Source organism: Pagrus pagrus (genome assembly GCF_965226575.1).
Source record: "Pagrus pagrus genome assembly, chromosome: 17".
Classification (NCBI taxonomy): Eukaryota; Metazoa; Chordata; class Actinopteri; order Spariformes; family Sparidae; genus Pagrus; species Pagrus pagrus.
This window is the reverse complement of record NC_140201.1, coordinates 12,248,899-12,271,999: the sequence shown is the minus strand read 5'-3', so window position 1 is coordinate 12,271,999 and position 23,101 is coordinate 12,248,899. Positions and strand designations below refer to the sequence as shown.

General features: G+C 40.8%; 1 protein-coding gene across 4 annotated transcripts in view; it reads right to left on the bottom strand.

The window, feature by feature from the left end:
* The window catches only part of csmd3b (CUB and Sushi multiple domains 3b), a 341,165-nt gene that overhangs the window by 3,875 nt on the left and 314,189 nt on the right, over positions 1–23,101 (bottom strand). For 3 of the 4 annotated variants that reach the window (XM_084380344.1, XM_084380346.1, XM_084380347.1), the window contains exons 56-71: positions 21,978–22,163; positions 21,005–21,190; positions 19,566–19,739; positions 15,332–15,514; positions 15,019–15,195; positions 13,165–13,344; positions 12,469–12,642; positions 12,114–12,287; positions 8,295–8,368; positions 6,716–6,827; positions 6,446–6,625; positions 4,268–4,327; positions 3,306–3,464; positions 1,993–2,129; positions 883–970; positions 371–506 (exon numbers count right to left, since the gene is read on the bottom strand). In XM_084380344.1, coding sequence (XP_084236470.1) covers positions 371–506; positions 883–970; positions 1,993–2,129; positions 3,306–3,464; positions 4,268–4,327; positions 6,446–6,625; positions 6,716–6,827; positions 8,295–8,368; positions 12,114–12,287; positions 12,469–12,642; positions 13,165–13,344; positions 15,019–15,195; positions 15,332–15,514; positions 19,566–19,739; positions 21,005–21,190; positions 21,978–22,163 — 2,380 coding nt within the window. The remainder of the gene's footprint in view (positions 1–370; positions 507–882; positions 971–1,992; positions 2,130–3,305; positions 3,465–4,267; positions 4,328–6,445; positions 6,626–6,715; positions 6,828–8,294; positions 8,369–12,113; positions 12,288–12,468; positions 12,643–13,164; positions 13,345–15,018; positions 15,196–15,331; positions 15,515–19,565; positions 19,740–21,004; positions 21,191–21,977; positions 22,164–23,101) is intronic. The other variant, XM_084380345.1, reaches the window with a different exon arrangement.

The window sequence follows — 23,101 nt, the reverse complement described above, 5'->3', positions numbered from 1 at the left end:
ACTTTTAAGTAACATTTTAACACAATATCCTTATTCCAGTGGAGGTGCATAGGATTGTTTCTGACTCGTGTGATCCAAATGTGTCTTAAGTGAGTCAAAATGTGCTGAATAATGATAGATGTAATCAAATCCAAAATTCACAACATGTTTTTATCTAAAAAAAAATATTCGTCTTCAATCTACATTTGTTTCAATGCAGGCTAGTCAAAAGAGGGTTTGCTCTCCTGCTTTTAAGATTTAAACATGTTTTAGGGTGATGATGTCATGAAATATGATGACAGACATTAAAAGCACATCTTTGAAATGTGAAACATTCCGTACAACCCTTCTTAAAATGGATGCATTTAGGTTTTTCTAGTACAGTACATACCTTTGTTTGTAGAGATAGAAGCCAAAGCCGGTGAATATTAGAGCGAAGAAAGGCACCAGAATAGCGATAGCCACAGAACTGCTGTTGGTACCAAGCTGAGGAGGCGGCGAGTTCTGACTCTCTGACATATTCAGACCTGAACGAGGAATCGCATTGTTATTGTCGACATAATAAAGAGAGTTAGTGCTTTAATCTGATCAAAACTGCAATGTTGTTATCGAAAGAAACTTTTTTCAGTTTTTGAAAAGTGGTTCTGCATTAGCTCTACTTTATATTGGTATTCGTAGCAGTACTGTACAATATGTGTGATATCTGTAGCAGGGGTGCTGGTAATATCCACTGCAAGGCTGACTCAGCATGAGCAGTAAGGTCACTGCTGCCAGCAAAGAGAAGCTCCCTGATAGCTTTCTCCATTAGTGAGGATCTTGAAAGCAGATCATCAGAATTATCTAATTATCATTTATAATCCAGACTGATTTACAAAAGTAAGACGAAGCCAAAGAGAGAATTACCCAGCCTCTGCAGTCCAAACTGTCCGTAGTCTTTTCCCTGAATGAAACCCTGGAATACGTAACTAGAGCCATCAGGCTCTGCTGATACCTAGAGAGGAAACAAGGACAAAGAAAAGGAAGAAAACATGAGAAACATAATAATAGAAGAAGGGAAAAGCTTGGCTACATTTTGTGTTTGTGTCAACATGGCATCCAACAGCGTATCACCAGGATAATCGCTACCTGCTGCCAACATAGAATAGAAAATAATTGAAATAAACCCACAGTCATTTGAACAACACTCGTTAATCTACATCTAATGCATCTGTGTCTGTCTCCTTCATATTACTGACAGATAGTGTGTGATGCACTGAATTAGGACCCAAAGCAAACATGACCTCTATATGAACTTTTCTAGCTATTAAACAGGAGGAAAAGGCTGCTTTCTACTGGGGTCTCCAAGGACCAACACACATTTGCATCTTTAAAAAAGCACTTATTAAAGCAAAAAACAGAAAACAAGGATGTGAAGTTATTGGGGACAAACTGATCATAAAAACCTGGAATGATAGAATAAAGTAACTGTGAGATATATCAAAAAGCATATCTTTTGGGGTCTGCAATTCCCTAGACAGTAGGATTACTTGACTGACAGCTACCATTAGATTTGGACAAATTGTCACAAATGCATTTCCAGATGATGAATATAGTCTGTGGTTAGTGTTAATGCTGTTATACTGTAGGTTATTAGCATGTTTTTCACTCTGCAGGTCCTTCAAGAAGAGTATAAATGTCAAGAATAAGCTAATTCGTGAGCAGATGACCAAAGCATTTAGAGTCCTCGGTTGTATTCTCTACAAATGCATTATTAACTCTGCCTTTATATTTTGCCAAATACAGAGCAGTGAAATGTCTCACTCTGTCTGACCTCTATGTGTCTTTCAAAATGAACAACACTGTCATAAAATGCCTTTACAACAAGAGGTTAGTGCACTAAAACTGTTTGTCTTGTATCTTTGATTAACTACAAGGAGAAGCATTCATTCCGTGACATTCTGTGCAAACCGTTCTTTATTAATAAGCTTAACTGAATCTAATTAAGCTAACTGATCCGTGTCCAGTGAGACTTACAAATCCATCCATGGTCCAAGAGTCCTCTATGATTTTGGCTGGAGAGATGGCTGAATCTTTGAGCTGGTTTCCCTGGTTCACGTAGTTGACCTGGTACATCAGCAGTAACAGCCTGGCCTCAGCAGCCTTATAAACTCCTGCAGTAGACAGAATAAACAACAGGTTTATAAAATAACAGAGCGAAACACATCAGAATACAGATCTGTCATGTACAATTGGAAATCACAGAGATTAAAGAAGGAAGTGGGAGATAGCAGGACTTTGACTGCATGTGTCAAGTCAAGAAATAGTTCAAATATCTACTGTAACTCTCCTTAATATCACAAATCTTTCAATTCTACTTTTCTGGTCATGTTAAACGAACAAGATACAGCTTTAAGTGCAGCCAGGATAGCTATTTCCTAATGGCTTTTCTCTTTCTGAAAGCTACATTGAACATTTCTTGACTCCAGCTTTGTACGCAATGCACTGACCCAAGATTGAGGTCGTCTTCTCATTTCACTCTCACAAAGAGAGAAAATATGTCTATTTCCCAAAATGTTGAACTACTCCATTAAGCGCAGTGCTGAGGTAAGGAAAACTTGACATTTTAAGAAAAATCTTAAGAAGAAAATCAATCAGGTGTTTATGCAACTGGGCTCTGGCCTTTGGGTGCCTGTGTGAGTGTAGCTTTAGCTGTTATTGATCTAAAGCTGCTCCTTTAAGCCACAAGATGCATGTTAAAAGTCTGATAGCTGCATGGTTTTGTGATATGGTGTTTGTGCTCTTTGATACTCCAGGAACCAATTCAAGCTTCAACAGGATTTGTGTTTTAATAGGGTCTTAACCCCCTGCTGACGCTGTTGTAGGACCCTGGGAGGTCTGTGTGAGAATATGTGTGCGTGTTGTGTGAGTGTGAGGGGGATGTACAGTAATATCATGAAAAAGAAGGATTGTAGCTGTAGGAATGTAATGAAAGACACTATTAGAAAACAGCACGAATGATTCATCGTAAAAGTCTTGATGGATGGTAAGAGTTGGTGTTTTGGTGTTTTGGGGGGCTTAGCAGGGTTTGTTTGTTCTCTTTATGAATATCTGTTAAATGCACTGTGCTGCCTTTATCGATATCTGTGATGGAAATAATAAAAAATCATAATTGAAAAAGAACGGCTCGGTGTTTATTGAGTGTAATACCAAGGGATCAATACAACATCATGACGTGCTGCAGTGTATTCATGGCATACAGTACGACATGTCCTGTAAAGTCATATGTACTTATTACATGATTAGGTAATTAGTACATATAGCTATAATTATCCATAAAAAAAACATGCCTGATAGGAGCAGGTCCATGTTGCTGTTGCTAAGGGAAACGTTGACTCTCCCCGTTGTGGAGTTGAAGCTGGTGATGCTCAGTGTCATTGGCTGCTTCCTCCCACGGTAATTATAAGAACCTTTCCATATGTAGTTAGGAGCAAAGACATCATCTGGAACTAAAGAAAAGAACAGAAGTTATTAAAACAGGATTAGAATAGAAAAGACCAGAACTGACCCAATCACAATGTTTGTTCACAACAACCTCCAGGTAGAAAACCTCTCCATCACGCACTAGCTCACATATGATTTAACTGTCTTTGTTCATGATGAGTACATCTGACTCATCTTAAATGCTTGATGCTTTCATGTCATAATGTCAGAACTGTTATTCATACATAACATTTTAGTTTAGTTTTTAATGTTTTCAACTAAAACTCTTACATATTATCATATAATCTCTGGTGCCCTTTAATCAAATAAACATCAAAGTGATTTTCACATGGCTGACTGGTATTACATATAGTAAGATATAACGTCTGGCTTAAAGCAGAATCTTAGATTTGAAGGGCCACTTCATGCTATGAGAATGGTTGTGGTCATTGAGGGTTATTAACTTCTAATAGAATAGGACTCATCACAACAGAGCGGGTCTGGAAAAAAAAAATAGACAACTGAACAAACAGCAGAACAGAGAAACAGAACATCACAGTGGTTAATTTACCTTTCTATGTGCAGAGAGGAAAAATAAATTATTTACGATGGAAAGCAAGACAGTACAATAAAATCGACAAGAACACACGAAGAACAACACTTCGGAGCAGAGCAGAGTGCAAAGGCGCACTGCAGAATTCATAAAAGTAGAGTGGACGAAAAACAAACCAAACTGGACCAAAATACAGTAGATGAGAAGAATCAATAATGGACGAGGAGTGACAGGACTGTACTAGTCTGGAATAGAAACAACTGTGAGAGAACTGACCATTAAGTTTGGGACTGGGAGTTCCTGTTGCTGGCTTCACAGGTTTCTTCTTCTCTCCGGCTACAGACACAAGACAGACAGAGGGGGATAATTATTGTCCTATTAACACACAAGAGCAGAGCTGTAGGGTCACAGTATGAAAAGATATTCAAATGTTTTGCTGCTCACTCTGGGCGGGTTTATTTTATTACCAAATTAGAATGCAGTGCTGGCCATTATTAGTCACACATGCGTATAATGAGTGAGAACTGTGTTGAACAGAGCCACCCAAAATAAACCTCTTTAGTGGTTATTTGTAAGAGAGGCGATGCAAATTGAGTTTGTGACCAATAATAGTGGTGCATGTAATATCCTTTTAAAAGTGGCCTTGAGACACTTTGGATTTGACCATTCAGAACAGCTTCTATCATCACTTCAAGATGCAGCCATTGTTGCCAACAAGTAAAGGCAAGCAAGAGAGAGGCTATTTGTCCTAGGATCTCAAATTGGATCAGAGAGTGCTCCAAATTTAAAGACAACTGCAGGGCAAAAGGGTGCCAGCCTTGTTGGAATGACTTCTACCAAGTTGACGCTTGCAGTTTTTCTTTGCACAAAGGTAGGCTCACATCCTCAGCATTTTAACGTTCAGAAAAATACAGCAATTGGCAATACTCGTGCATGGTGGGGAATCTACAGTTTGGAATTTGTACTATTACTTTTTACTATTGATGGAAGTTTCTGTGATATAAGCAAAGGCTGCAGAACTGCAACTAAATGGACTTTGTGGTGAGACTGTTTTGCCTACAACTGTTTCCAAGGTCAGGGTGGTGCTTTCAATCTCAACTTTTAAACTAACGTGGACATGAAGTCCTTAAAGTTCTCAGTAAAGTGGAAATTTGACATGTAATTGCATTGCAGCTGGGCAAACTCCATCCGCTGATGTAGATGTGTGATACGACCAAAAGCTCTGGAACAACTACTACAAAGGCATTATGGTGAGATGTTTTTGAAAGTATTGATGCAGCTTAAAAGTGTAATTTGTAAAAAAAAATTGGACAGAATTCGAAGGTACCTCCGAAACTATAAGAGGGGGTAGCATAACCCCCTAGCTGCTGTTAGCAAGGGCCCTATTAGCTGATTGAAGTCTGCCCACAACCCAACCTTGGATGACAGGGGCAGTCAACTTAGTTGACGCCAGACTGCTAGACGCCAGAATGCGACTGAAATCAGCCTCTGAGACCAACAAGTGCCAGTTTGAAGACAGGGAATACAGTACAGAGGTGATTTACAGCAGCTTTAGGGACGAGAAGACAGGGCTGGCAGGCAAACCAGAGGCATGAAGCTGCACCTTACTCGAATTGCGACCAAAACAAACCAACCAAACTCACCACTTTTACATCTTTAATGTGGGCTAGCTGGTTAGCATGCTAACTTTAGTAGACATCTCTGCAAAACAATACATAGATGTCTTTGACCTAATGTGAACATTGTTGTGTCTTGACGCCCTGTTGATAATGTAAATTTATTTTTTTTACATTTTAAACTAAAATTCTGGGCTTTTCTTACAAACCACTCCTTCAAGTACTCCTTAATGGTGAGTGCAGTGATACAAAGTCAGGTAAAGGGTCAGAAGGTCACACTTCCTACAAGAAGGCAATGGTGGACTGGAATAAAACAAAACAAGAAATAAAAAACAAAGGAATGGAAATTTATACCAAACTGTCATCCCACATCCACAACCCAAGATACATTTTAGTTTCTATTTTATTTAGGCTGGGATTTTACGTAAGCAAACATGACACTGCACACACATTCTGGTAACAAAGAGGACACGCTCAGTCAGTCACCGTTAGATCCGTGTATGCAGGAAAGTTGTTTCGGAAAAGAAGAATTGACTCAGGACATGTGGTGAATTCATAACCTCCACTGTAAGGACCTGGCCTGGCCGATCTAATGAAGTATGAAACACCATGGGATATCGTATTATCTTTTTTTATCAGTGCTGCCAGACCAGCGACCAGCCCACCAGGAAATCTCACCCTACTCCAGATGGCCAGGTATGTGTGCTGACAAAGTGTCCTTGAGCAAGACAACACTTCTGCTTGTTCACTCATACTTCATTTCAAACCTTCAATCAAATTCAAGATATAGATACAAAAATATAACATTTCGAACACAGTAAAGGGATTTTCTTTTTACCTCGACATATCGGCATCTTTCCTGTCCAAGTGCCGTCACTCTTGCAGACTCTGTGTTCAGAACCCCCCGCCAGGAAGAAGCCATGCTGACAGCTGTACACCAAGGTGTAGCCAAAACCAGGCAGATCCATCCCCACCACGTCCACATGAAGTGGGCTCTCTGGCTGCTTACATGCATGTGCTGGAGGGTGGAGAAGGGACAATGGACTTAGAGTCTGTCAGACAGAGCATGTATGGGCGTTTATGTTAACGAGGAAATAGGTTTCCCTACGTATGCACTCAGGCTGCGTTCCGCTCCAAGTCAGATCAGGCTGGCAGGTTCTGGAGGAAGAGCCCTGAATCAAATGACCTGGCTGGCACTGAAATGACACCACACTCCCCACCTGTGGAGAGACAGAGAGACGGAGAGAGAGAATGAGACACACACAAACAAACACAAAACGAGTTTAAACATTTTCTGAATACCTTTATTGTAAAGGAATGTTACATAGATTTATTAGCGGGGGCAGTTGTTATAAAAGATGAGTAAGTGATGCTCTGACATATACCAATAATCTCAAATTACATAATATGTCTGTTAGAGTATTTGATGAGTTGGCCTTGGTAAAAGACAACTGCAATTTGCCGTACATGTTCCACAAGGGTTCTGAGAGGAAGGAGAACGTCTACAATGTCATTTTGCTCACTACATCGTTTAAACCCTCAGGTGTGTCTACACTACAGGTTAGGAACTTCTTTTTAAAATATAAAATGGGAAATTACTAGTCATGTTATTGGTGTCGAGCATGAACATTTTGTTTATTGATATTGGCTCAAAAAAAAATCCACATACTGCATCTCTAATGGTAACTGTGCAATGACTGTGCAACTGCAAAGACATGTGTTGCAACATTAAAGTAGTTTTCATTTAAATAAAAAATCTTTCCTGAGAACATCATAAGCACCAAAGCAAAAACTGAGACTTCATCTCGTAGATACTGACTGATGGTGGTTATCTAAATCAAACCAGCTAATGTTTGGAGGATATGTTCAAATGTCTTTCCTGATACAAAATTCACATGGCATACAGTGATTAAGTTAAAACAGTAATGGTTTGCTGTAACCTTCTCTGTCGTCTATCTTCAGCTGAATGCGAGTGGTAATCTTCCAACATTACAGTCATGTTGTTCCCTTGGACATTGTGTCCTAGTGGAGCTTCAGCGGGGGATTAATTCCTGCTACTGTAGTTGCATGTAGGTTTGTTGCCTGGACACAGCACCGGCAATAAACCTACACACTGGGCAAAGATGTCCATTTGATTTGACCAACTCTGAGAGCTGCGATCTCATATTAGCTTCGGCTCAACTTTAGAATGCATATTTACGCAGAGCAAGGACTTTAGCCCTCTCTTTTATAATGAAGGAGAAGAAGAAGGGCAGGGGGAATGATCAGAGCAACCAAGAACTCTTTTACATCCGTAGGATCATTGCAATAAGATCATAATGGGGGTAAAAAGAGTGATATCTACCAGAATCAACTGATTTTGCTACTTACATGGTATAAAATGGTAAATATATCCAAGTAATCTGCAAAATAACTTTTGTTTGGGTTATAAAATAGTGAAAAATCACAACTTCCCAAAGCCCAAAATGGCATAAACGCATTATTTTCTCTCACCAACAGTTTTCAAAGATTTCAGTTTCACCGGTCTCACCCCTCCTTCTTCCCTTCCTTTCTCTGTCTTTGTAACTTGTTAGATTGTCAAGTTGCATTTTTTACCTCTCAAAGGAGCAACGTCAGCAATCCAACAGGTTACCTACTTGGGTAGGAAGGTAGCTCTAGAGTTAAGTTTGCCAGTGCAGATACTTTACCTTGAAACCGTAGGTCCGGTTTAAGGAGCCATAGCGCGGCGTTCCCGGATTATCACAGCTGGTTTTCGTCGGTTCTGAAAAGAACAGCGCGAGCTTGTAAGTAATTACACACAAAATCTAAAAGAAAGATAAATTAGCAGTAACATTATATGTCCTCTCTCAACTCTCCTCTCCTCTGTTGTCATGGTAACAGCAGGGTATGTGTCCCAGCAGGGCAGCAGGGGGCAGTAGTGCTTTACCAGAAAACGAAGCAGGGCTCGCTTTGAGAGTGTGTGTGTGTGTGTGTGTGTGTGTGTGGCAGGAACATCAGCATGTAGAGCACATCCTGACGCAGAGCTCGATTCAATACAGCTTCCGAAATGACAGATTCACTCTCCACTTCTCCCTCTCTCTCTCTCTCTCTCTCCCTTCTACCTCTCTTACTGCCCCCCTTCCCTCTCCCTCTCCTTCTCTTTCTCTAACTGCTTTCTTTCTCTCTCTTTCTATCTTTCCATGTCACTGTATCTCTCTCTCTCTGCCCACCCACCCCTCCCTCCTCGTCTGTCTTATTTAAAGAGCAGGCTGCTTCAGCTCAAAACTCATTCTGTTTCAGTCACATTGTAATACACATCAAACACTAACATACAGCTGCAATCACGTGCTAATAAATCACTCAAGCGCGCACACACACACATACAATGCCCAATACTCGACATTACAATCTCACGTCCATCATGAAAGTAAATAAAGCAACACTGATTGTCACCTTCTGTTTGTGTGGATGCTTGTAAATGTTTCATAGTCTCAAACTGAGGAAAAAATCACGATACTGAGCAGATACTAAAGATTCCCCTTCGTACTTTTTCCACCGTGACTTCTCCTTTTTCAGCAGCTATAGGTTAAGTCTTTACATCAATCAAGTAACACTTCAGAGCCAGCCTCCTATTTTTAGATCGTCTATTTCACAGGGAACTTTCCACTTTATGGCAGCTGTAAAGCGCCGCATGCATGCCTTATCTGGTGCTGTGAAGGAACACAGAGTCAAGTGTCTGTTCGCATTACAAAAGCTCTCATTTATTACAATTCACCACCACACTTGATGTTTAAGCACCTGCTCAGAATCAGACGTGTGAAGTGGTGCTCTAAACATCACATGTGGTGCTGAATTGACCCAGTGGGACCATTTGTAATGTGTGCTGAATATCCCTTCTCAATTTCTTCTTAATCCCCGGACAGCAGCGGCATGTTTGAAGTTGGATGTGGATGCCCATTTCTGGAAGCCTTTTGCTAAATACTGTAAGTTCCAGCGTGTACTGGTGTTGCCTCGCTTACTGTATGAGCAGAGGCTTTCTTTGTAATTTCTGAGAAGGGCTTCCTGTGTAGGATCCCTACTTTATAGAAAAATACTTAAGACGTAACTCATTGAGTATAAGCTGTTTTAGAAGTTCGAATCTGGCCTAAAAGTGTCACGGATGCACTACTCTGTACAACTCGTCTCCAAGAGGCAACTTTACTTCTAAGTACAGTGCAGTATACAGGAGTACATTTTTGTAAAACAGGTTTTCTAATGAACAATCAGCCGTTCAACCTAGATTTAAAGGGTAACTCCACAAATGTACACATTAAAGTGTTTTAATAGATGTTGGATAGGCTAAAAACAAATGATCAAAATCAACACAGCAGAACCAGAGATATCGACATTTTCAATTCCACACATTTTCTTCTTTTTCAAAACCTGGTGCCTGCATTACCCACAACTTAGCCAAAAGACTTTATGCTTCTTTTATCACATATGCAGTAATACTTTGCAAGACCTGTCAACACACTTTAAGGTGTGAAGTTGGCAGAGTTACCCTTTAAGTATGGCTGCTACTAATGACTATTTTTACTATCAGTTATATAAAAACGTTAGCTAATTACTTTCATGTTTAATCTCCTCACGTTTAAGAAGCTAGAACCAGCAAATGTTAAAAATCTTGCTTGAAACATAACTTACGGGATGATCATTCAACATAGTTGGCAATCAATCCATATCCAAGATGATTGTTCAGTAGTTTTATGACCATATAATAGACATTGGATTGCCCCAATATTCACCGAATGTGGCGGCCAATCTAGCTTCTATGCTAATGTTTAATGGACACGTGACTGGAGGGTGGCTCTTTGCTCCGCTCAGCTATTATTCTGTTTTATGTCATTTTAGATGTTTGGATTTAATCAGTCCATCCACAATTTTAGCTGAAGTAGCTTAAACAAATGGCACACAAGGTTTCACTTACACTGTCTTTAAAAGTTAGAATAATCACATGTTACATGCAGGACATCTATGATACTGATTCAGTCCAACAGTGAAAACAGCAGCAGTTTCATGAGGGAAAGTTGCCAATTTGGAAACATGAAAGTAATCCTCGAAGGTTTGTTCTCCTAAAGTGCCTTTCTCATTTAAGAGATTGTCTCACTTAAACCTCAAGTCACTGTTGATTATTATTCCAATACGTCTATGTAACTTTAACTTTGACAGAACAGTAGTTGCTCTGCACAGGAAACCCATGAGTGAACTTAAATGTGGCTGTCAGCTCACTGACGATGGGTCATTAATTGCCATGATCATTAAGCAGGGGAACATCAGACACCAGTCCAGGCTCCCCAGTGAGCCACAAACCAGTCGTAATAAACTGGCAGGCTGGCGCAAAATAATAATGTGTTTCCTAAGTTTTAAGCCCAGACTGAGGAAAGTAAACACATAAAATAACGACAAACAAAAACATAATTAAGAGTGCAAACGTGTACTGCTATGGGACAATGTAACAACCAAGTCAGTAATATTACGCTTTGAAGTGTTATTTAAAAGAAGACACTTATTTTACCTTCCGAGGAATATCATTCAGAAAAGTCTGGGGCCTCTAGGAGACTGATCATCAACACCTTTTAATTTCAAACCAGACTTTGAAGTGGGCGAGACATCCCTGCCTGAGGATACCAGGCTGCAGTCCAGGGATAAATGATTGTGGATATAGTCAGGAACTATTAAAAGTAATCAGGTGAATCTTGTATAAAGATGTTCGGTAGATGTTCTGTATTTTGAACAAGTTGGAGTATTTGTCGAACAGCATAATGCTTGGAAACTTTATGAACTCATGAATTTATTCAGAGGTGTAGTGCCAAGGTTTGGAGTTGTTTATTTTAGGTTGGTTAACTGTCCTGGGGTTGGGTTTTTGAATGTCAATACTTGTTTGGTGCTGACCAAAATACATCTATAGCTCCAAGTAGCTGGCATTCAATGTCAGAAGGTCAGAATCATAACCTTATCTATTCTCTCTCTCTTCAAGTTATTGTAGTTAAGACTGAGTGATCAAATGAATATAAAAAAACAAACAGATAAAAAATTTAACTGATTTCTGTTGGCCAACAAAGCAAAAAGTGAGAAAAGAAATATGGAAGATTTGAAGGTTTTCTTTAAATTATCTTTTCATAAAAAACACAATAAATCATGGTCAGATTTTCTAGCTGACTGAAAGAAATTCCATAACCACTGAAGGACACGCTCCCAAAACTACGTGTACGATATTTTTCATTTGTAAAATAGCCAATTTTTGCCAATGTGATGAATAATAAAAAGATCCTGTGAGTCATTATAATGAGAAACTTTCTCAAATGAATAAGTCATTATTTTGCATTACTAAGTCATTACTTGTGATACTAGGTCGTTGTTTTGAGATACTAAGTCATTATTTCGTATTACTTATAATGACTTAATTTTTTTTATTTTTCATCACATAGGTTTCCATAGGCCTCCCTGGTTTTTCTGGTCATTGAGTGAACACAAATGATTAAACTTACCAATACAGCGTGGCTGTGTGCCGCTCCAGGTACCATCGCTTTCACAAAGTCTGGTCGCTGTGCCGACCAGAATGAGAGGTGGGGCACAAGTGAAGGACACTTCTGATTGGTAGATGAAACTCCGTCCCTCTCTGAAACCACCAACTGGGGTACCGGGGTCCCCACAAAACTTGGCTGCACACACACACAATCTCAATTCAGTATGCAGGGCTAACACTGCTGACAAGCACACTCAAGGACAAAGGTAGATTTTCATCCAATTGTAACTAATGGCGGGTAAAGAATAATAACAGGCAATGCGTGTGTGTGCCTGGTAATGGTACGTGAAGTCGTATGTGTGTGTGTGTGTACTTACGTAAGCACTGTGGTAACATGCCACTCCAGGTGCCATTGGACACACAGGTCAGGACCGCTGGGAATGAGAGCTCATATCCAGGTGAGCAACTGTAGCTCACACTGCTGCCCCATTCAAAGTCACTGCCCTGTAATACCCCATTACTGATGGCAGGGGGAGCCGGGCAGGTCACCGCTAACAGAGAGAAGGAGAGAGAGAGAAAGAGAGAGAGAGAGAGAGAGAGAGAGAGAGAGAGAGAGAGAGAAATCAGTTTTTAGCAGCTGCAGGTGATGCGCCTGTTTCAGTCAAAATCACCATCCTGTAAATGAACTGATAACTGCAGATAGAGGCAGACTGGCTGATGAGATAATAGATTTTAACAACTGATTTGAAAATCTGTTCAATGCAAATAATTGGGAGACGCTTTCAATCAAGTCCAATAAAAGATACTATTTAACTAATCACAGCAATTACAAGATGTTACATGTGACTCTTAGCATCTGATTTGTTTGTTTTTCTTGATTCTCCTCACAGAGGAAGAATCTGCTGTGTCAATCTTTATACAGCTCTGGCTATACAAGGATTCAGAACTCACTGTTTGCTATGCCACTAACATTTTCTGGACAAAGTAGCGTTAGCTGTGGTTTTATATAGCTGTGAATTTGACAGGTGGCCATTGATTTGCACTGGAGTTATGTGGTTTCATTCACTATGTACCTGTACATATAGGCATATTCCCACTCCACGTCCCATTTTGTGTGCACGTCCTCACAGGCGATCCATCCTCCTCCATCCTGTACCCTGGTTGGCACTGGAAGGAGACATTCTGAGCGATTGTAAAGTCCTCTCCGTAGCGAAGGCCGCTAGCTGGAACGCCTGGGTCGCCGCAGTTTATCACTGTGGAGACGGAGAAGCGGGGTTGGGGTGGAGGAGACGGGATGAAGATTAAGATTACTTTACTGCATGAGGTAATTGGAATTCTAATTTGCTTGTAACTCCTGCTTATATGCTTTTTTATATTGGTCATTTAAATGATAAGGAGAGATAAAGAGGAAGATTAAAAGAAACGGCACAGGACAGTGGAGGTGACAGAAGCGAACAAATGGACCGACTGTGACAGAGGACAGTTACTATACGGCACAAAGAGGTAGTATTTTGTTAATCTGAGATGGACATGTCAGTAGTTTCATGTTTGCCGTTTTAAATCTTTTTTTTTTTATCACTGTCTGTGTCTAAGAAGGGAGAAATATACATCAGAATGGCAAAGTTTGAGATAAAGTCTGTCAGGAGATTTTGTTTCAGGAATCTCATCTGAACAAAGTTGCTTTGATCCAAGCGTTGCCTGCATATTTATCGACTATAACCATATCCGTCTACTTATTTGTGTAATTTGAAGTTGTGGAGATCAAAGCGGGAAGCAAATCTGTGATCGGACCGTATGATCTCTTTAGATTCAGGTATGGGCTTCACTTCTCATGAATGAAACAACAGTGATGTTAAATTGGCTGAGGTTGCCCTGGGACTCTTTTAAGGAGCATTAGGATTCCCCTGACTGCACTTATAAAGTCCTGTCCTTCATAGTCTAATAGGCAGTTTAAATGCTTTTAAACCCACCCCAGATACTGTCATGCCTGTTAATAGATGTAGTGTAATCTACGGTGGAAGCTATTTCCTTTAAATCAGGGTATTCTCATAAACTTTTCTCTTTCCAGGACCCCATATTGAAGAAATGTGGTTTCTCAGCATTTCTCTTTGTTCCGTGCTGCTGGGTATTTCAAAGCGTATTTCTTTGCATTAAAGTCAGGAATGTCACCGAAAATTGGAAAACATTACTACACTGCGAGTACCCTTTTCATGTGGGGTCCCAAGGTAAGTGAATTTCACCTTGGGACACAATGTAGAAATGTGTTTAATGAGATAATTTTGTTCGCGAGTATGCTGCATGTTAATTGTTACTATTATATGCTACTCTAGCTGTTGTTTTTATCTTGACATGCAGATTTTGTAGTCTGTGTAACGTGCAGCACTGATTAACACTTGCTCAACCATGGCTCCGGTCACATTTCATATGGGAGCAGAATGTTATGCTTTATGGTTGTTTACTCCTGTGGATTTTTTTTTTCCCCCACGGAGTTCGAAAAGCAAATTAGCTAAAGTAAACAACAATCAAGGTTATTCATGTCACCCTATAAAATCTGGAGCAGGAGCACGAAGATTTGAGGCTGATTTCATTACTCAGATCCTATACTGTCGCCGAATAATTTAAAACCGGGCATAAAGTAGGGTCGCAAGAGGCTGGAAACCTTAGAATCACACATCAGGAGTTTGGGGATGTTTATGGGTTGGAGACTTGACGTCATTGCAAAGCAAGGATTTAATACTCTGATTATATATAGTTAGTAATACATAAAGCTGACAGTCTGCTCTTTAGCTTCCACGTAAAGGTATGAGTTCATCTCCAAAATAATTTGAATACATAAAAACGGTATTGCAAAGAGCTTTGATTACTTATTTGATATTACTAAATTGCATATCTTACAGCCATCTCTCAGTGTACAACAGGTAACTCACTGGTACAGTTGGGCTGCACTCCTGACCAGGTCCCATTGGCCTGACACAGCCTGGTGGTGGCACCAGTGAGCAGGTAGCCGTCCATGCAGGAGTAGATGACCGAGTGAGAAAATGTTGTCCCGTCCAAACGAAATACTCTGCCATTACTGGGAGTGCCAGGGTTACCACACTGGACAGCTGGGGGGGAAAATGAGAGAATGAGAGGGAGAGAGGCTTGTGCATCTCAATGAGTTTCAGCTCTACCGCTACGGCTATTTAAAGAGACTGTGCGTAAGTGTCGAAGTGCTGAGATCAAGTCAAAGCGTCTTCCTACGTTTACAGAAGGGCTGTGTGCCGGACCAGGTCCCATTAGGGAAGCACATCCTCTCTGAAGAACCAATCAGATCGAAGCCCTCCGAGCAGCTGAAGTGAACCTTGGAGCGGATCCTGAAATCCGTCTGTTCCCTCGATCCTTGCGAGGGAATGCCAGGGTCGCCGCAGGAACCAGCTGTGTCGCCTGCAGAGAAAGGAACGAGGAAGCAGAATGAGGTCTCGGATCTTAAAGCTAGAACACTTGAATCATCAAAAAACCAGCTGCATCTTCAGAATGTACTTCAAACCTTAAAATGACTTTTAATTGATCAAATTAAAATCCTTGGGAAGATAAGTTATTGCATTGTAAAGCAATCTAAACTGAACCCAGCATTAAGAGGTGAATGCTCAAGTATGAAATGGCTGCCTACAGATGGAGGTGGACTGCACACGCATTGTTGGTGACAAGAGGCATATGTTTGCCTTAAGAGTACAGTATGCGTATGTGTGTGTGTGTGTGTGTGTGTGTGTGTGTGTGTGTGTGTGTGTTTGTGTGTTTGAATGTATGTGTGTTGATGGGCAGGTGGGTGGCAATGTGTGCCTGATCCTCGCTCTGCCCTTGCAGAGCCGCCTGGTCAGCAAATTCGTTCTGACGGACAGAGCACGCTCCTGGGAACACATGCTCTCTCTCTCCCACACACACACACACACACACACATACACACACACACACACTTTGACTTGCAGGTCCAGACAAACATACATGTATTGTTATCAACTGGCGCATGTGTTCATTCTATTAATGTCAAAACCTGATTAATTTCTGCTAATAGAAGAAAACAGGATTCATTTATTTACCATTTTAACAGTAATTATACATTTGCACACACCATTCACATCCATTATTGAACATTAATTGAAGGTGTGCAACAAAATACAAAACAGCTTCCTTACTGTACGAATTTCCCAAATGTGTCTGCGGCGTTTTTGTGATATTTTTGACAAATAACCTAATTTCACACCGGCTCTGTTTGTACTATACTGCAAATATCTAGAGGCTTGCTGCTAAATCGAGCTCACACACACCACAGACACAACATGTAATAATGATATAACATCCTTTGTAATGCCTCAGGTTTTCAGATGTCTCAGATGCAAATAAATAAACATTTATAGCATTGTGTCACCGTTATTTGTCTTTAAAAGCTCGGAAATGAGAGCAAATGGTCCGTAGCAGGATGAATTACTTTTCTATGTGAATATTGGAAGCAGTTAAAAAAAAAAAGTGCAGACAGACACACCCTCAGAGACGCTGCACTGCCATCTACACAACTCCCATGGGACACACTCACACACTGACACAGCTACAAAGCCACCATGTAGCCTCAGGTGTATCTGGTCTCAACAGGGAGAACAACCAATCTACCTGATGTCACTGGTGCAAGTGTGTGTGCGTGTGTGTGTGCCTGTGTGTGTAAGTTTTGTGGGTCAGAGCATAGTGAAAACTAATCTCTGTCGTTTCCCTCAGGTGACTTTGGAACAACCACTAATCGGTCACACACACATTCATCTGCACACACACACGAGCATCTATCCGATAGAAAGATTATGGCTGTACTCTGGCTCGGGTAAATTTGCGGGTTACTGAGCTGAAGCTCCTTTGCCCACGTTTGCAGAAGTTCTCAGAGAGCTGGATGAGAAAAAAATCATTCTCACTCTCATGATAAAGAGTCTTACTGTAGGTGGGTGAGCAGGGAAGCCTCGAAGGACACATTAAACTGTTTAAACATGATGAAGTTTCTTCTAACATATATTTTTTAAGTACCAGCCTTTTAGCCTGCAGTTACCAAAAATTTGAAGAATAGTTTGACATTTGAAGAAACATGTATTTGCTCACTGCGCTGCATTAAACAAGGCAATTTGTGATTGTACAATTTGTGATTTTACAGGGGGGTTATTACTACCCGGAGTCTCCGTTCTTTCCTGGCAATCTCATACTGAGGACTACACACAGGGAAGTGATTGCATACTCCAAGACGTAGTCATGCTCATTACCCCCCTTAATAAAAAAACACTTTGTTATTTTTAAAATGTCGTTTTTGTGCAGATTATAAAAAATGAGTTTTAGAGGTGTTGGTAGGTGGATTTTGCTTTATCTTGGAGGGAGCAATGCTAGCTGTTTCACCCTGTTTCTAGTCTCAGTGCTGAGCTAAGCTAACCACCACGAGACTGTAGCTTAATTTCCCAAAATGTTGAACTAATCCTTCAAGGTTTTTGAGACAAGTACATGATAAAACAAGTCTAGGTCAAGTTCCAAGTTTACATAAACAAGCTGCAAGTGCTGACTCTGAACAATTTGCTTTCAAAGACGTGTTTTTTTTTTTACTAAAGGAAAAATAGGTGACTGTGGGGCCTTGGCAGAGGTATGCGCTCTACTCAGTGTCAGGTTATTGAATTTATTCAGGAAAAAAACTTGATTCTTGAATGTTTTTGCTTTTGAATTTTTAGTTTTTGAGGACTCAAGTGTAAAGTAGGTCAAGGCTCACAGCGCGTTAGTACAAATCAAATCTGAAATCCTCACTATCGTGAAGTCTGGCATCCGCTCCGCTATTCCTGAGACAAGTATGTTTTCATTTAGTTTTTTGATTTCATTTCAGCCACAGTAACCACTACACCCACTTGGTTAAATGGATATATAATGCCCCCTGAAAAGTGCATTTGTTAACATAACCAACATTACATCACAAACGCCACTGCTTATCAACAGTCATGGAGCATTATTGCAGACGTCGCGCTTCTTGCAGGGGGGTGAACTCTTATCTCTGCAGGGCTCTGGTACAGACCTGTCTGGTGCAAACCATGACTCACTGCTTTATAAACTATTACCCTCCCTCACCCTGCGTCTCCCCCAGACAATTGTTGTAAATAACAATATATTCTTGGACAACTCGTCTGGGATGTGTTTTCAGTTACTTTGTTATATAAGCGGCAGCTGGGAGCCTCTCAGTCTGAAGAGCCATAATCATCCCCCGGCCAGCCAACTAAAAACCATATAACTTCGACTGTTTGTTTATACATGATGGAAGGTAAGGAGGCTTTCTGTCTGGAGAGACAATTCAGCCCAATAAGTGGTGAGATATGCATACACAGTTAATCCAACAGGGAGGAAAAATGCTTGTGTAAAGCATTTTACAGAACAATGATAGCTGTGCATTAGCAGTACACAATATCGTCTCAAATCCACTCACCACGGAAAACAAAAACACAGTTAATAATGAAGATAATGCACAGGATATATATCCATATATATATCCACCACCTGAAGTGTTTAAAGAGTAACTAAACCACAAATTGCACAAATATTTTTGCGACACAAGTGTTTTATGAAGTGGGGGTCTTCTCGCCTGTGGAGTCTCCTGTTTGCCAAGACCACGGTGGTTCAGACCCAGACTAGTTTTGGTCGTACATGCAGACAGACGGTGCTGAGACAGTCGGAGCTGAAGCAGCTGGGACTGAGAACATAGAGTGACTGGAGGTCACTCGTAGACGATACCGCCTGGAGGATTATTATACTGCAGTTACTGGTCTAGCAGTACAAATTGACATTTTCAAACAATTCGTGGCACGCCAGGTTTGATGTCAGGGCCTTCATCAGAGGGGGGTGGGAGGGAAGGTTGGGTGGTGATGAAAGCTGCAACCGTACACGTCACCTGCTTTCAGATCAGCTAATGGAAACATTGACTTGCAATAGCCAGGTGTCAAACATTAGAGGGCTAAAAATAGGGGTTGGCGGTTTGGTCACTCTTTAAGTATTTAAATGTGTTTGTGTTTAAAGAGCATACAGTCAGTGTTTCATCCGTCCACTTTTAGTCTTGACCTTCCATTCACAGTATTTCGCAATCAGCAATCACAAGAAGGAAGCCTCACACAGAGAACAGAAGTGCATTGTTAAGGGTCCAGGGCTGAGGTGTATATGCGTGTGGTTGTAGGGGAGGTTATGCTCCACAGCCCTTTTAACAGACAGACACTGAAATATTCTCCTATCTGTCCATCCATCCCCCCCATTATCCCTTTGACCAAGTGCGAAATGGTTCAAAAAGGGTGCGTGCGAGATGCAAAAGCATGAAGTGCTCCGAGTCTACACTCCGTGAAGTCTCCGTGCTTTGTACATCTCGCCTTTCATCTACAACTCCTATCTATCTATTACTCTTACAGATAGGGTCTACTGTTTATTCAATAGAGGTTAAAATGGTTACCAGAGCAGAAGGGCATGGGGGCACTCCAGATCCCATTGAGCTGACAAGTCCTGGATGATTCTCCTTTCAGCTGTCTTCCGCCCAGACAGGAGTATCGAGCCGTTGAACCAAATGTAAACTTATCTCCACTCAGCACACCGTTAGGGGGAGAGCCGGGATGACCACAATCTACAACTAGAGAGCCGGAGAGAGAGAGAGATGAAGTGAGGATAGACAGCTCGTTTCAATTCAACACAGCTTTGAGAGAAAAGCTGCAGAGACCCCTGTCAAGAAATGGAGGCACAGATTCAGAAACCAAAAGATATGTGTAGGATTAAGGGTAGTGAGACAGATGGAGGAAAGAGACAGACACACTGCTTTCTGAAATTTATGGCTCTCTTGGAATGAATTAAACATCTGCTCTAACGTGAGCTGCAACCCATACATAGCATGTAGCTGGATAGCTTACAACCTACTTGAACTGAACACGTAACACGAGTAGTTACTTATCCTAAAAGCTTTATCTCTTGTAATGTAACCAAGCATGAAAACTCATGTTGATCTTAAATTGTTCCTCATTATATTTGTATTACTTGGACTTACTAGCTCTACCTAGGGGTGGGTGATATGGCCCTGAAATAATATCCAATATTTTTTGAGGATATGACAAAATACTAGACTGTAGGTCTTACAATAGCTTTTGAGCTCTCCTCATGGGATTTTTGGCTTTGCCCGTTCTCAACCAAGCTTATTTTTTTTACCTAGGATGGTGAAGTGAAGTCATGGATAAATAAGTGCAAAACATTGTCCATCCAATCCTAACCCTAGTGTTACTTGTGTGATTGGCAAAAAACGTTTCTTCGCTGTGACTGGATAAACAAGGTTTGTTGAGTTTGCCATGTGAGGAAAGAAAATTAGTCAAGTTGTTGCTTCTGTTTGAGGTGGTGACATGAGTTTGAAGTGGCTCCCTTTTTGAAAGAATATGGCACACCCCTACTGTGCACTGAAATAAAACAATGTGTGCGTGGAAACAGAGATGCTGTTTCCTTAACATCAGCTGGTGACAACACTGACTTTTTGCCAGAGTTTTTCAGCATGATATCTTGTTTGTTGCCACTGAATGCATATTTTAGTCTGCTTTGACAGATTTCTGTTTTCAATGAGCTAGCAGATGCATAAAAAGTCGCCTGGAGACAGAGTTTTCATCCAACACCTACAGTATGCGCTATGCTAAGCTAGCTGAGCTTATCTAGTACCTAGTTAGCTTGATGTAATTTGCTGACGTTCATCAGCCGGACATTTTTTCAGCCTGCTTTTCATTTCAAGAGAGTTCAAGATGATAACTTTACAACTATTATCACTGCAAACATACGTGCAACAGTAAAGGTTTCATCAATCCACCATCATCTGTCCGCTTCACTGTCAGACTTAAAAGACAGAAACAGAAGGATCAAACGAACCTATGCATTCAGGTAGGGGTTTGTCCCACTGTCCAGTTGGTTGGCAGGTCAGTACAGGTGATCCAAACAGGTAGTATCCTGGGTTACAGTCGTAGAACACCACGGTGCCGAACGTAAAGTTGCCATGCTCTATTTTACTCTGTCGGATAGAGTTGGCTGGGATACCTGGATCGGAGCAATTGACCACTATACACAGAGAGACACAGAGACGGACACACACACACAAATACACACAAAGAGATATAGAAAAAGTATGTGTTATTTGGCATGAACCAGAGAGGGTCATTTCTCCACCCCCTCTTCCTTATCCCAGTGTTTTGCTCTGGGATACAGCTCCGTAAAATAATAAAGGGCATAATAAGGAGGTTGTGGTGAAAAAGGAAGAACTGAATAGAGCTGATGTTTAAAAGGATTGAAATGATGATGTGATTAAGGTATGCTTGTGTTTCCTGGATCCGGCCCCGCGCAGTGTGATTACTTGTCTGCATTACATTGCATTTTCAGATTTTACACATTTTACTGGCACTCGACTCCCTAAACTGGGCAGAACGCCGATTGATTATGTACAAATTCATGTGAGCAAAGCTACTCTTGTTGCTTTTATGGTTGGAGACCATTTAGGGCTTGAGATTTATGTTTCAGTGAAAACAAAAAGTTTCCACTCACGAGGCTGGAGCCAGGAAAGGGTGAGAGGGATGTAGAGAATTAAATCTACCTCAAAACTTCAATAGATTACGTAAAATTGGGACTTTTTAAAAATAATTTATCCTTTTTATTGGTCTACGTAAAAATGAGTTTCAGGATTATGATGGCAGAGATGTTTAAGCTGAGTAAAGTTGGAGGTAGAGTTGAGTTGAAATGGAAAGGGTAGGAGTGAAAAGGGATGGTTGCTGGAAAGGCTCTAAAGATAAAAAAAAAAGATAAGTGGTTTTAAAGGTTGGGATAAATAAGGTTAGGGGTGAATACACTTAACTTTTCTCCCCACCTTTACACGTTGGGGGCGGGTGGCTCCACTGGCGGTTGGCCTGACACTGAGCACGTGCGGGCCCCTCCATTTCATAACCCCGATTACAAACGAAGCTGACCACGTCGTTGAGGTTGAAGCCGTTTCCCACCGTACGTCCATATATAGGACTCCCTGGATGGCCACAGCTGATCGCTGTAGGGAAGACAGAATGAATCATGGATACATGTAGATCTCCTTTTACATTAATTATAAATCTACTTGAGATTGCGGACAACAAATGACTTTAATGTGTTAACAATTAATCGCATTAAATGACAGAAACAAACAATGTGTCACTACCCACTCACACTTACTGTACATTCACAGCCATCAGCAACTGACTATAGCTTCAACTAAGCACTTCAAACAACTGTGGCAAAAGAAACAGACGACAATGCAAAGCTTGGAAAATCAACTAGTTAGGTGTGTGCTGTTGCAGCATAGCAACAGGAGAAAGTAACTGTCCAACCACAGCTGAATGTGAAAGTTATTTAAACACATCCGCGAGCTTCAGGCTCGTGAGAGGCGGCAGAGAGCCTGCTACTTCTGAGACTGCATGTGTGAACAGAGCGTTAGTCCGTTTCTTAGTACTGTCTGACTTCCATACCCCATCTGTGGCATTCAGCTCCAAGCCCATCTGTTCATATTGAAGATATAAATCTTAACAAAAAAAAAACGGGTCATAAATATATCGCTTCATTTTTCATCCAGCAAAGTAATTTCATAAAGCAGCTGGGCACTGTAAGTTTTATTAAATGTTATTCAAACTTGAGTATTTCAGGCATTTTCAGAGGCATATTAATACACATTTGGTGCGATCGTTTTTACGGCAGCAGGACGGTGAGTTTGTGGGATTGAGTAAGATAAATTACAATGCCCGTGTTCATCGAAAGCAAGATGTCACCCGGCGCGACAGCATGTCTCATGTAATAGTTTGTGGACTTAGAAATAGATAGATAATGCAAAGTTGACTTTGTTTGAGATGTCTTTGTTCTGCCCACATTAACCAAGAAGACATAACCGGTCATAAACATGCCACAGCAGGCGTTATTTTCAAACATAATGAAACCATTTAGCTTTATGTGCGAACA